The sequence below is a fragment of the Malaclemys terrapin genome, chromosome 6 (assembly GCF_027887155.1).
Source record: "Malaclemys terrapin pileata isolate rMalTer1 chromosome 6, rMalTer1.hap1, whole genome shotgun sequence".
Taxonomy (NCBI): domain Eukaryota; kingdom Metazoa; phylum Chordata; order Testudines; family Emydidae; genus Malaclemys; species Malaclemys terrapin.
Genome location: NC_071510.1, coordinates 105,985,807 through 106,001,468, shown reverse-complemented (window position 1 = coordinate 106,001,468; position 15,662 = coordinate 105,985,807). Strand labels below are relative to the sequence as shown.

The window sequence follows — 15,662 nt, the reverse complement described above, 5'->3', positions numbered from 1 at the left end:
TGAGCCTTCAGCTATCGCGTGCAATTTCTGGCCCGACTGATTCCAGCTCAGGGAGGAAACGCTGCATTTTGAGGTGGTCCCCATCAAGGAGCCATCCATGCCTGTGCTTCTTGTGCATGCGGTAGGGCTCTGGTAATGCCGTATGGGAGGGGTCAGGTGAGGCTGTCAACATCAGTGATGGGCATTACTCCAGTGGTTTCACTGGAGCCAGATCTTTCTGTGCACGTGGGCGCATGGCCTCTGACATTTGAAAATTTCAGAGTTGGAGCTCGCTAGCTGCCTGGTTCTGTGATGGGAAAGAGTAGCAAATGGAGGAGCGAGAGACTATGTGGGCTTCGCCCAGATGGTATAAGCAGTGGGTGTGCTCGTCACTCACCGAAAAGGACCGAGGGACAGTTTTTAAAACCGGCTTGATGGGGCATAATACCCCGGCTTGGGAGAGAAGCCCCTAAAGGGGAGAAATCTAACGAAGAACCTAACTGGCTACGGATGAAAAACAGACAACTACCTAACTAACTAAACAAGGAAACTATATACAGTGAAAAAGGTTGAACGCAGTACTCTTAGGTGACTAAGAGCATGGAGGGACAGGGTTTCAACTCTGGCCATGAGTCGGTAAGAGGGAACTGGAGCTGCATCGACCTGCACAGCCTCTTAGAAGTCTCGGATATACCACGTGGTCGACGCACGATGCGGGTCAACGGACAATACTATGAACAGTTCCGGCTCCAGTGCATGGCACGCATGCACACCCACACTTGGAATCCACATGGGGATCAGCACTCGAAGGACAGTGGTAAATAGTGTAGTCACCCAAGGATCTGTACTGGGACCAGTGCTGTTCAACATATTCATAAGTGATCTGGAAAAAGGATAAACAGTAAGGTGACAAAGTCTGCACATGATACAAAATTACTCAAAATAGTTAAATCCAAAACAGACTGTGAAAAGTTATAAAGTCTCACCTCCTGCAGAACACAGGCTATAGAATTTCACCGGTGATTCAATGTGCCAGACTTTAGATATGCATTAAGGGGAAGGACAGCTCAGTGGTTTGAGCACTGGCCTACTAAACTGAGGGTTGTGAGTTCAATCCTTGAAGGGGCCATTTAGGGATCTGGGCCAAAAATCTGTCTGGAGATTGGTCCTGCTTTGAGCAGGGGATTGGACTAGATGACCTCCTGAGGTCCCTTCCAACCCTGATATTCTATGATTCTATGAATTTGTATGTAAAACATCTTCATCTTGTGATATCAAGAAAATAGACACTGTATATATGTAGTATACAGCTTTCAAATGTTATTTATGTCACATTTTTTCAAATACAGTAAAGCGTCCTCACTGACGCTTCTATTTAAAAAAAAAATTTTTTTTTTAAGTGATCCAGCCACACACAAAAAAAAGGAAAGAAAACACTTCATATTAATTTCTCATAAATAGCCAAAGACATGTCAGCCGAAACATTACACCTTTAATCATTCTCTTTTCAACAGGACTCTGAATTCCCTGTAAATGTATTATTCTTGGATCATCACATAGCTGCTTAACTCCATGTATTACAAAAGATCAAATAAAATAAAACAAATATTTTTTTTATTTCAGAATCCATTATTAATCATTTTACTGATGGCCTTTTGCATTTGTTTTCATCAATAGTTCTGCTTGGTTGTGCTTTCAAATTAACACAGCCAGAAAACTGTGTACATAGATATGAATGTCACACGTTTAATTATCACCAACATCGGGTCTCACCCATATTGCTCTTTATTATAGGATAGCTGGTTTGAATGATATTTGAGATAGATATTATTAATTATAGCCACCATTTTATTTGTAGTTCCAGTTCATTAGTCTATGCATTCATGTGAGCTTTTCCTAGGAAACTGTTTTTTTTATCTTTATAATTTGGTCCACAATGATCAGAAGTCCTGCACTCTGCTATACTAGCCTTAACCATCCACTTGTTTACTTCTGTCATAAACGTCTCCATACTTTCTTACATACTGACTGCTATGCATGGCATGACTTCCCTGAACTAGTCCAGAAAACCATCACCCACTCCTTCACAAGATCTACTTCTTTTGAAACACTAACAAGGAAAGGTAAGTTGAGGAGCAGTTGGGTATAACTGTTGTGTACCTACTCATGTATCAGTTAAAAAAAAATATATATATACACACACACACACACCTACGTACGTATGTACAGTATGCATAAGGACAATGTAATTGCCCAGTAAAAGTTTTATTTTTTAAAAACAAGGTATTTTAGTGTACACTTTTGCAAAAAGAGGATCTGCTAAAGGGTCCACCCTATAATTATTCATTTATTTTGTTAAAGAATTTTAAATTATTTAAAAAAAAATTCAACAACTTGCAGTGCGATTCCAGATCTCTGTATATTTTATTTTACACAATGTATGAACCAGCAGGGCTGGAACCAGAGACTATGGGGGTTTTGGGTAGCTGATGCCACCAGATCATCACAGGAGACTTAGTTTGGGCTCCTACAGGAGAGCCCTGTAGGGCTGGGCTTGGCAGAAAGTACCACGTAGCAGGACCTGAGTGGCAGCGCCTCACAGCCCATTGATTGGCCGGTACCAATACTTACACCAGGAAGCATGGAAGAGAGCTGTCTGAGAAACACCACAGACTACCTGCCTCTCTCTGCTTGCGACAGACCCTAAATCTAGCTTCCGACCCTGGTTTGTCCTTGACTTCGGTATTTAATTGTTTTCTGTAACCTGGTGCCCAACACCGATCTCCTGGTAACCTGACCCTGCCTGCCTCCTGACACCTGACTTTCAGTTTGCCCTCTGACCTTCCTTGGACTTTGGTCTACTAGTGACCTCACCTTACCTGCCTCTTAATGCCTGATTATCCATCTGCCCACTGGCCTGTCGAACTCTGACCTCCTTGTACCTGATTTGGCTGGACTCCCAACTCCTGCTCCAACCACTAGGTATGACCATCAATGTCCCAGTTGTGACACACAAGCACCTATCACACTTACCTCTGGACACATGTACCTACATTTCTTAAACACAATGTAAAACTTATTAACTTATCAGTGCCAAACTAGGTATAAAGGAGGGTTATAATATAATATTTGATCCCCAAAATTAAGTATTCTAATGGAGAAGACAACTCAACCTGGGTTTCATATAGATTTGCTAAATTCATAAACTTCTTCTTGTGGAAAAGAGTAAGGTCTTGTTTAGATGAGTGTTTTAGCCACTGATGTAGCTGCAACGGTGCAAACCCCTATTATAGACATGTTGCGCCAATGTAGACCATGACTTGAACAGGTGCAGTGTACATTGATTTCAAACCATGGTAAACTGCACTGCATCCTGATAGGCAACAGGCATCTGTACTTGTGTACTTAGATAAGTGTAACAACACTATTGGTTTCAAGTATCAGAGGGGTAGCCGTGTTAGTCTGAATCTGTAAAAAGCAACAGAGGGTCCTGTGGCACCTTTGAGACTAACAGAAGTATTGGGAGCATAAGCTGAAGATGCATCTGAAGAAGTGAGGTTCTTACCCACGAAAGCTTATGCTCCCAATACTTCTGTTAGTCTCAAAGGTGCCACAGAACACTATTGGTTAAATCCCTCATGTGAATAAGGTGAATGGCTTTGATCTGGTCAGGTCTTTCACAAACCTGACATTAATGTTATAAAGGAAATGTTTGTTAAGAAACAAAGTAGGAGAGATTACTGGAAATAAAAGGAACAATAATCCTTTGCCTTGTTTACATTCAAGTTTTATAAGAAAATTAAATTACTTTGGCATTTTGGTACTTTTACTCTATCACACGTGGTTCTGAATTCATGATTTGCATGTTCCATTCTTTGAGAAGGCTGTTTTCTTACCAGTCCTATTTCTCCTAATCCAAGCTGAGCACGTCCCAAAGTCTGCCATGCCTCCCAAGAATGTGGATTTCTCTGGATGGCCATTTCTGCTGCATGCACTGCTGGGAACATCTCATGTAGAGCCATCAAGACCTATGAAAAAGTAGTAGGTGTAGGTTAGTCAGGGATATCCAAAAATCGCAAGCAGTTCACAGAAAATTACAAATAGCTAGCTTGCAACAGCCAGAGCCCTCTGCTACTGATTGTGCATATGTATATTGGCACTGAGAGGAGCACAAACTGCCTGCTCTCTTCATGGCCAACTTGTAGCAGGAGGGAACACATCAGTAGCTGCACCTATGCTCCTCTAGCACAGAGGCCTCTAGTCTGGTTAGCTCCTATGCATATCTACATATGAAATGGGCCACAAACTTGCCCAGTATACACATCAGTGGTAGATTTGACAACCAGCAACAACGTTTCGTGTGTTTAGCCTACACAATACTAACTTTCATCAGAATACTCAGAATCTGACATGCTAGAAATGGGTTACTTTTCCTAGCTTTCATTCTTGTTTCTATCATCTTTAAACAATTTCAGCTTCCTTATTTTCCCTACAAAAGGGATTGTTTTTTAGTTGTCTTGTAAAAACCAGGCAGAATTGAATTATCGGATAGCCACTAATAATAAGAAGAATACTTAGTTCTTACAGAGCACTTTTCATTCATGGATCTCAAAGGGCATTACAAAAGCAAGTTAAATATCCCATTTCACAGATGGGGAAACTGAGGCACAGACAGGTCAAGGGACTTGCTCAATAGCACAGTAATTTTTGAAATGCTAATCAGTGGCAGCACTAGGAGCAGAATGGAAGTCTCAAGCCCTATCTACTACTAAACCACAGTGGTTCCATTAACTGTGTTTAAACTAGTAACATAATTACTTTAAATACATAAGAAGGAGAAAATATTAAAGGTCAAACTCTGACACTAACTTGAAGTATTTTTTAAAAAAAATATTTTTTATTAGAAGGCTAAAATATATCAAATATAAATATAGCAAAAACGAGTAACCTAAGACTGGAAATAAACCTTACAAATCACAGATCACATAACAACAAATATATAATTTCCATTGTCATTAACAGTGATGGTTATATTTGGAAGCTCTGGGCTTTGCTACTGCAAAGCACTATGCCTAGGAATGAAAATTCACCAATTTAAAAAAGTTGCATACGTTTTAAAATGCAGAGACCCTCCTATTCAGCAGCACAATCCACTTATTTTTCAAGTCCTCCGTGGAACTGGCACGTGCTACCAGGACAACCTCACTTTGAGATCACTATCTCAGACACTCACTACTATGACAATTAAGACACTGACAATTACATTTCACTGAAATGATGGAAATGTCACAACTGATAATCATGTACAGGAAACTGTTTTCTCAGCAGCTGGCCCACAACTATGAAGATTACTACCAGAGTAGATTAGAATGACTGTGTCTTCATATCAAAATGTAAAACCTATTTCTTGCACCTAGATGTCCCACAATAAGTTAAACAAACACCACATATTGACTTGACTGTGGATGGAAGGGAAAAAAGATATAAAGATATTTTGAATGTTTAGTTTTATAACTTGTAAAGTGTTCTCATAGCACTATGATGAGCACAGTAAAAGCACTAGACAGATAAGAAAGCTAATAATTCTGTACAAGAGAAACTAAACAAACACAGCATTCCAATGAACACTTTAAATCCAAGTTTTTGGTGTTTTTTAGTGTGACTACCCTAAATTTAGAAATCTGGGTTCAGTTTAATTCCACTTGATAATCTTAGAACAGAGTTTAATGGGTGGCTGGATTTTTTTTTGAGAAATGCATGATTTAATGCCTTTTTTCCATTTCTTTTTCATATTAGTTGTCAGCAGACCTGCTTTTTGAAGAAAGCAGGAAAAATATTCCACTACTTTTCCAAAACCTTCAGATTATTTATAATTTTGTGTGCACCAGTCGTCCTCCCCCCTTTACAATAGATTTGTAAACAGAACCATTCAATAGTCTTTAATATCTAATAAACAGTTAGGTCCAGTTAGTTTTTTGGCAAGGATATACATCTAAGCTTCCAAATATCCCCCAGTAAAGTCACATGAAATTTCAGAGTCAAATTTCTCTGTGTTCCACCTCATCCCACAATGAATGCCACTCTGCACCACACTTCTCTACTGATACAACGGATCCTATCGATAATGAGAACTTTCTTACTAATCACAGACATTTTTAAATCCTCTATGCTACCATCCTGTGCTCAAGGGAAAATGTCTGAAAAATTCCCAGGTATGATTCAAATTGCCTACACTAACTCATATAGTTTTCTCTAAGGATTTTCTACCATAGATATCTAAGTTTCTAGCTCTTTTCTGACAGGCTTTTCCTGAAAAATTCATTTTACTCACTGGTTCCTACCTCTCTCTCAAATTTCATTTGGAAGGCAGAAGAAATCTGTCTTTCCTATTCAGTCAAGCTTTCATCATACTGATTACGTAATCTGATTGCAGGTTTGATTCATTTCCCAGTTATAATTAAAACACTTCATTAGTACAAGTTCTTAAATCTATTAAAAAAATTAAATAAAATTTTAAAGGTTTAAAAGTAAAGTTCTATGAAGTAGAAATTCCAGTGTCTGAGGACCCCCTTGTCTAACAAACATTTCTGTCTTGTCATTTTAAATACATTAGAGAATTACATGATCTCTTTCGAAGATTTCCAGTAGGTGGCTCCTCAGAAGTACAATGGACTTTGTACCATTTCATGCATTAATGAAGATTCATAGAACTAAGGTGCACTGAAGTTTAATGGTTCTAATTTAAAAAGTTATAAGTATGGCAAATTATTGGAATTACAAAATTATTGTAAAAATTAATTAAAACATGGTAATATTCATCAAGAGGTTGGCTTTACAATCAAATCTAAGAAGTATTATGACCGGTTACTTCTTACTCACATTACTTTGGAATTACTTAAGCCTTACATTCTTGTGAGTCTGACTGAATAAAACCTCTGCTTTAGATGAGCTCTGTGTATTGTTATGATTGGATCACTTTAGTACATGTGAGCACATGCCAAGTCTACTGAAATTGATCCATAAAGTCAGTTTCAAAGTGCTGATGAATAAAATTCTTCCTAATTGTACTCAGCAGTTTTTAGCAGACTCACATTGTAATAGCTAATTACTGTTCCACCAGGCTTTGACCTACCCTGTTTCCCCGAAAATAAGACAGTGTCTTATATTAATTTTTGCTCCCAAAGATGCGCTAGGTCTTATTTTCAGGGGATGTCTTATTTTTCAGAAATGAAAAATGCCTTATTATCGGTGGATGCCTTATTATCGGGGAGGTCTTATTATCGGGGGGATGCCTTATATTACAACGAGAGGCAAAACTGTAAGTAGGCCTTATTTTCGGAGGATGTCTTATTTTCGGGGAAACAGGGTATCTGCTACTTCTGTCATCTAGTTTTCTGCAATTAACCTAAATTCTTTTGGTGCTAAACCTTTACCATTATGTTTCAGTTTTAAAAGTGATCTTTAAAAATGTCTTTGACGTCTACATTTTTCTACTTTAATATGGCCTTTACAGGTCAAAATAAATACTTATAGATAAAAATTAGTATTTATTCTGTTTACTTCACTAGGTGTAATGTTTAAGGTGTTACTAGACATTATAACATTTCATTAATACACAGATTTATAAAAAATTTAAAACCACCTATTATGAGAGCATTTAGAATGCGGAACACAGAGTCAATATCATATATACATTAATAATACCAACTAAGACTCCAAAAGGAATATAGTAATTGACATACTAGATCTCACAGAGTTCATGTAAAACAGTATCCTGGCTCTGACAATGGCCAGTTCCACATGCTGTCAGAGAAAGAATTCCACAATAGGCAGATGTGGGATAATCTGCCCAGCACGCCCCACATTAGATCTCATCTAAATGCCCAAAAGAGACTGATTTAAACTCTGAAGCATAAAGTTTAATTTCCCTTCCTAACTCCTTATATTCTTGTTATCCATTTATCCAAATAAATGAACAATCCCTTTCTGAATCTTATTAAATTCTTGGCCTTAATGCCTTCCTATGGCAATGAGTTCCAAAGATTAAATGTGTTTTGTGTGAAAAAATATATCCTTTTACCAACTTTGAATTTTCTACCTTTTAAAAGGAGCAATGAGCTCAGGGCAGGTAGAGTCCTCTGTCTGCATGGAACTGCACTGATGGCAAGGGATTCTTTATCAGATACAAGTATCTCCCCCTGCAGCGCTAACGGAAAATCAGGGTCTAAATGCATAAAATAATTGTTCCATGTCTGCTCTTTCTGATTTCTAATTCAAAGCAGCAATAAAACAACGCAACCAGTGCCTACGTCGTTGTACTGACATCGCTAAACTTTAAATTGCATAATACATGAAGATCCTTGTATAACACTTTGAACATATAAAGTACTATCTAAATATTATTATTATTCCATTGGACCCTAGTTCAATGATAGGTAAATATATTTAAAATGAACTTAATACATAAGGGGGCCTAAAAAAAAAATTATTGCAAAACCCTGGAAGAAGGTTGTTTGCAGAGATTTCTCCACATCACTTGGAACTTTTTCCCAGTGGGCCATGTGAGTGATTAGAAGATGGCGTAGAAACTATGGTGCAATTAAACCTTTCCTTGTACATTTTGCACTGTAATTTCAAAGGAGGGCATCATATGTTTACTTAACAAAATTTTCTATGTCCTGTCTGTATGTGATTCTGTATGGGCCAATGAGTAACTGAGAGCAATGCAAAGGTTCTCAGTGACTTATGGGGGCTTTGAATCAAGCCCTAGTTAAGCAATTACACACATCCCAGATGGGTTTCTGTAAGCACATACTGTATGCCCTTCACTGACAATTAGGGCATTTAAACCTCATTTTCTCTCTTCGAAAATTCTTAAAATATATTTGTTCAGTAAAATAAAACATATGTTAATGAAAATATGGATAGATGACTGTTCAGTTCCTTTCTGTAAATATTTATGGATTCCTACGGTCTTTAGACAGCATATTTATTTAAACTGTTTATTAAACAACAAAGAAATCTGTACACTTACAATATATTACTTTGCTGCTGACTACATAAACTGGGAAGCTGTTACAAATGAACATAAAATTTCTTTAATAAACCTAACTAATTAAGAGGACTACAGATATGTAAAGATTTACGCAAGTGGTTTCTGTGTTAATCCTGAGAACATACCTAACAGCTATTATTCTTCATGCCTGAAAAGAAAAGATTTGCAAGTGATTCTAAAGAATCCTTGTATCTAATCCCAAGAAATTCTAAATAGGAGTCACGTTCTATAGTGTGTTACTTGTACAATGAGATAGGCAGATTTTTTCCCAAAACCTCAACAATTTTTCTGACAAATTGATCCTTTGTTCAGTGAATGCATTATTGTTCCTCTAAATCTGCAGTTAAAAAATTAATTGTCTGATTTAGCTGCATAACAGCTTTATTATTTGGTTGGTATGATGGGTTGGAACAAATTACCCAAGTGTATGAAAATACTGTTTAAATATTAACAGTAATATTTTTGGAATGAATTACTCATTCCAATTTTGGCATACACAAGATTTTCACTGCTCAGATTACTACCTTTAAAAGCAGAAGGGCATCAAATTACACAAAGTTATGCTTACTGGAAGTTAGTTAACACACGTCATACCGTAAATGACATCTGTACTAGCCATTTGCTTGCATTATAAGAATGCTGCCAACTTAGTTAAGGCCCAAAATTTAGGTTTTGTTTTTTAAAAAGGTTTTAGAAAACTGCACAGATAACAAATTATTTCTTTACAATTTTTAAAAATATTTTTATATTTGAACATTCTCCTGCAGTGTTTTGAATGTGATCACAATAGTACTATGCACTGCAAGAGGATCAGAAAGTAAACCTAGCTAGAAGCACCACAATGAAATTGACCAATTGTGTTACAATTGTCCAAGTAAATGTGAAAAGCAGGAAGGAAACAAAATAAATGGTGAAAACTAAATGTTATTTAAAAAATTCTTTCAATTTTCAATCTTCTCCAGTGGTATTAAAAAGATAGGCAAGGACACTTTACAAACACATATATTAATCTTGCCAGTATCTTTTTAAATACAAACTATGGTTCCAGCTCTGTAAGTATTCCATGCAGATACCTTTGTCAGATAACACAGACTTAAGTCCCAGCAACATGCAGATGACACACAGCTCTATCTATTCATAACCACATATGACACACCAGTACTATCAAGATGGTCCAGTGTTTGGATGAGATCAGCTCTTGGATGAAGAACAGCTGGCTAAAATTGAACCTGAGCAAGGCAGAGGTAATGCTGGTGGGCAGAAGAAAGTATTCTGAAGAGCCTGCATACACAGTGCCACCTCCGCTGCATAAAGATTCACAACCGGTCAATTCAGTCTGTAGTCTATAAGTACTCTGGGGTTCCTCACTGCCGCTGAGCTTTCCTCACACAGCAGCATCCGCAAGTAATGCTTTCTACCATCTCTGCTTGACTAGGAAACATCCTGCCAGATGAAGACCTGGCCTCAGTTACTCATGCTTTTGTTACCTCTCGGCTGGACTATAGCCATGTAATATAACTGGGCATGAAGCCTTTTTGCCCTTAGGAAATCCCAACTACCACAGAATGCCACAGCATATCTCTTCAGTAACACAGGCCACTGGGAACACATCAAACCTGTCCTCCACTTTCTACACTGGCTTCCCATAAATCTAGAATGAACTTCAAGTTCTTGGTCCTTAGCGTCAAGATGCTCCATGGCCTGAGCCCAGGGTAGCTAAAAGATCATCTAAAGCTCCAAGACAAAGCTGGTGGTTGACAACTGCATTCCTCTGGAACAAGGGAACTCTCAACAATAAGCATAAAGTCTTTGCAGGAGATAGAACTTTGTCCAGGGTTGGGCTGAGACTATGGAATGAACTTCCCCAAAAACTAAGGACTGTTACAAACCATACTGCTTTCTGCTCCAAGGGTAAAATGCATTTCTTTGACCGTACCCTTCTTCTAATATAAACAAAGAGAAGCAGGTACATTTATATTTTAAAAAAACAAGAGACACATACTACCAAAACAAGATGCTCTGCTGCATATGCTTCCCCCTCTGTGGAGATAAGAGAACAAACAACATATGACAGATATATAGTCACATTGCTTAATGCACCACTGAAAGGCATTCAGATACTACTGTGGTGAATGTGGTTTAAAATACATAAAGATTAGTATAGAAAAAAAGCCCTGCTGATGGGCCTACTTACATCATTAACAGAGTAATAAACATAGATTAATAAATTCCAAGGCCTGAAGGGACCACTGTGTTCATTAGTCTAAACTCTTTATAACACAGGCCACAGAATTTCCCCAAAATAATTCCTAGAGCAGCGTTTCTCAAACTGGGGTCCGTGGACTCTGGAGTGGCCGGGCAGGCTGAACTAGGTTCCCTTGCCTGAGGACCCTTGGGCCTTTTTGCCTGATGCTGGGGAGCTGTGCCTTCTTCTTAGGCACCAGAGATGTGGAACGGTACTGGGTGGAGCCTGGTGCCGGGGGTGCACTACACGCTGATGTCAAGGTGCTCGCTGATTCCTGGTGGTAAGGCTCGGATGCCAGGCGAAGGGCCGACTCCAATAGGAGAGCTTGGAGACGGATATCCCACTCCTTCTGAGTTCATGGCTGAAAGTTTTTACATATGCGGCACTTCTCCTTTACGTGCGACTCGCCCAAGCACTTGAGACAGAAAAGAGAGAGAAAAGACTAGGCTGACTGGGGAAGCAGCCACAGCTGGGGCCACGCCCCAATCAGGCCACAGTTGGCCCTATAAAAGGGCTGTGAGCCATGGGCTGAGGCAGTCTCTCTCTTGCTCTGGAGAGAGGAGGACCTGGCTGCCTGGGAGCTCAGGGTACAGGAAATGGAACAGGGCTGGGGAAAGGCAAGGGGTGCTCTAGCCTGGTAAATCCCCAGGTTGCGGGCCTGGCTAAAAGGCCAAAACAGGTACTGGGGTTGCAAAGGCAGCATCCCAGAGATAGGTAGAGGCAGCTGGTCCAACCTCCTTGCCAATGATGAGTGGCCATGACAGACTGCAGTCTGCCCCAGTGAATAGGGGCTACATGGTGACTGGCAGTAGCCACTGAGGCAAGGTGGGTGAGAGAGTTGGGGGTTCCCCTGGGAGGGGAGACCCAGAGCATGGTGGGGTACTGCTGGGGCAGAACCCCAAAGTAAGGGGCCTGAGGCAAGCAATACATTGGTCAGCAGAGGGCGCTCTGAGTGCTGGATGAGCTAATTCCCAAGAAGACCAGCAGGAGGCGCTGTGCCAGTGAGTCTTCGCTTTGCTACAGCAACCTTACAAATTGCACACAGTATAAACTGATGCAGTATTGTTGTTATAATTCTTTGGGTCTGGTGTACACCTAAAACTTAGGTTTACCAAGCTACTTTGCTCAAGGCTGTGAAAAAATTCATGTCCTATTCAATGTTGTCTTCCACTAGAGATGCAGTTAGGTCGACAGAAGAATTCTTCCATCAACCTAGCCACGACCTCTTTAGGGGGTAAATTTACCACAGCAACAGAAAATCCTTCTAGCAGTATAGTAAGTGTCTACACTAAAGTGCTACACTGGCATAGCTGCAGCTGTGACACTGTAGCATCTGTAGTAGCCATACCCTCAGACAGACTAACTGCTCCAAGATGAAGCAGATTAAAGTAACCAGACTTTGGTTATTTTCTCTGACGCTATTTAGAACTTTTTATGTAGCAATGAAAATGTCACAAATCATATAGTTTCTTGCTGCTGCCATTACTTGGAAAAGCTGAGAGCAACAGCACAGAGGAGGAGGAGGCCCTAACTAGGGTTACCTTATTTCAGGTTTTCAAAAAGAGGACATTGGGGGGAGCAGCAGGGGAACTCAAGGGGGTACCTGCAGCAGGGGCACTCACTGGAGGTGGGGGACAGTGTTGCTTTCTGTCACAGTCTCAAGGCAGCTGTCGCAAGCCCAGGAGGCAGCGACAGCCTTCAGTCAGCGACTCCCTGTAGGACCCCCTCCCCAGGGCTGGGAGCCAGGGCCTGGGTGGGAAAGATCGGGCAGCTGCGGCTGCAAAGAAATAGACCAATCACCTTCAGATGTAGGGGAGGGCCCAATCAGGAAGCAGATCAATGGAGGCTCTTTCTGAGCTGCAGTGTCTGCTCTGCAAAAATCAGGACATTTCCTTATTTGAAAAATCCACCTGGACAGAGGCTCAAGAAAGAGGCAATGTCCGGGAAAACCCAGAAGTATGGTAACCCTACCTAAAACACAGAGAGTAGGCGAATCCGTAGAGTTGTGGTGAAGTGCTTCTCTTCAGCACCCAGGAAGTTCTGGGAGTGGGGAGAAGACAGAAAATCCCTTCTCTTTTCCAGCAATGAGAGGGGGCAGAGCTTCAAACCTATGACACCTAAAAGCCAGAGGCTGATATGCCATGGCCAGACTGAACCCCCAAGGTGTGCTCAGCAACAGCAGCTTGGTAGACCCATTATGCTGCCTTCTGTTCAGCAGATGGGAATGAGGGGGAGAACTCCAGGGCATTTCTCTTGGATCTCACTGGTGGTGCTACCATCCTGTCTAATGTGTCTACCTATGGTCGCCTAGTAGGTGTCTGGTAAATAATATCCATTACTAAATGCCAGCATGCTGAAGCACTGGTGTGAAAGCACAGAAAAGACTAGAGATAGACCTATTCAAATGTTAATGTTCCTGCATCAGCTCCCTAGAGAGGATCTGTGCAGTACCTGACAAAGTCCCTGCTGGAAAATGCCTGGTTCAATATATACTGAGGCATATATATATAGACAGCTCATAAAATCAATCTGAATTCATACATTTTACATAGACAGATTTCCAGTACTGTCACAAGGGCTCCATATGGAATCAGAATGTCTCCTCCCTATACTGCAGTGCAGACACAATCTCTCTCTCTCTCTCTCTCTCACACACACACACACACACACACACAAAACGAGCTACTGCCCATTCTGTGTCCTTGTGCACAACACTGAACTCCCTCCACTAGTATGGCATGGGATCCAGTTATGAGAGCTGATCACAAACTTAGTCTTGGGCTTGCAGCTGGAGCACCAACTGAATGGCCTTGCAGAGAGCCCTTGATTATGTTGGTCCTTACACTATTGTTTTGACTATTCGTAGTCTATTATCATGAGTTTTGTGGATGAGCATATAACTCATTAGGAGTACACTATATTCTTCTGCCATTCACACTATACCTATCTTAGGTTTTGAGGGAATTTAAATGAGAAAAGCAGCTTTAATGTACAAGATGAGCCTAGACCTCATTTGTTAAATTCACATGACATGAACAATAAAACCATAATCAAAAAAGAGAAACAGATGTTACTAAAGACACATTTATATGCTAATTTGTTCCACTAAATATTAGCTAACTGTCCCATTATGATAGCATTGTGCAGCATTCATTCTTGTAGTCACTCTAATGACAAAGACAGCTCAAAAATGCAAAGTAAAGATTATATGAAAACAGACCTAGATTATGAGATACGGTTAGAGCCAGCCTCAGGGCCTTTGAAACAAACAAACTCCACTCCTTGGTCTCTTTTATTCAAGAAATTGCTCAGCCTGCATTTATGTCCCTAACAAGAACCTAAGCAGTTTTCATATTTTAAGCCATTTGCTTTACTTGAAGAACTAAAGGGTTAATTTTCAAAGGTATTTAGGTGCCTAAAGATGCAGACAGGCACTTAGTGGCATTTACAAAAGCACCTAAACCAGTTGGACACCTAACTCCTATTAAAATCAATTGGAGTTAGGACCCTTATTCACTTAGGTGTTTTTATAAATCCCCACAGGGGCCTATCTGCATTTTTAGGTGCATATATACCTTTGTAAACCTGGCTCTAAGTATATCTGATGGTATGCTAGGTTCCCCTTCTTGCTTCCTACAGGCTTTGAATAATGCGAAGAGTTAAGTGGCATTTCAGAGAAGCAATTTGTTGCATAAAATCAAGAGGAAAATAATTGACTATGAACTGTAGCCTGATGTGAAAGGAAAAATAAACATCCACTTCTTTACTCCATTAATGTAAAACAAATTATGTGTGTGTTTCATTAGAAACATTCAGTGGTTTCAAAAGAAAACTATTAATGGATCCTAATGTCTACTCCACTGAAATAAAAGGACCATTTCTAATTAATCTAGGGGCCTACTCCTTTGTTTCAATAGAGCCTTTCTAATGTAACATGTAATATGCATAGTGATGTGTGCCAAATAATTCAGTATCTTTGATATGTTACCCAAGGGAATTCATGAAGAAAAATTACAAAAGCTGTAAAGGTTGTGTCTTAAAACTACTAAAGAACAGAAAGCCACAACTAAAGGAGGACTAAACCTTCAGTAGCTATGTAGAAACGGATGCCACCTTGGTGTTATTTCACTACAACTGGCCTCTGTACATTTGATTATTAATAAACTTCCACATTTTTGAGGAGTCAAACATTCTCCAGCCCAGGAAAAACAAAACATGACAACATCCAAAGAGGGTGAGAGGGAACATCATCACATTCCCATTCAAATGCTGGGAAAATGTTCAGGTTTTTGTTTTTCTTGAGTTTTGCCTTTACTTTTTTTTTTTTAAACTGGAAACAGTCAATTACTATAACATTATAGATTCTAACAGTGAATAAAGCAT

At 39.7% G+C, this 15,662-nt stretch overlaps 1 protein-coding gene across 3 annotated transcripts in view; it reads right to left on the bottom strand.

The window, feature by feature from the left end:
- Window positions 1-15,662, bottom strand: part of TTC33 (tetratricopeptide repeat domain 33) — a 109,016-nt gene that overhangs the window by 23,674 nt on the left and 69,680 nt on the right. For all 3 annotated transcript variants that reach the window (XM_054031588.1, XM_054031587.1, XM_054031589.1), the window contains one exon: window positions 3,876-4,007. In XM_054031588.1, coding sequence (XP_053887563.1) covers window positions 3,876-4,007 — 132 coding nt within the window. The remainder of the gene's footprint in view (window positions 1-3,875; window positions 4,008-15,662) is intronic.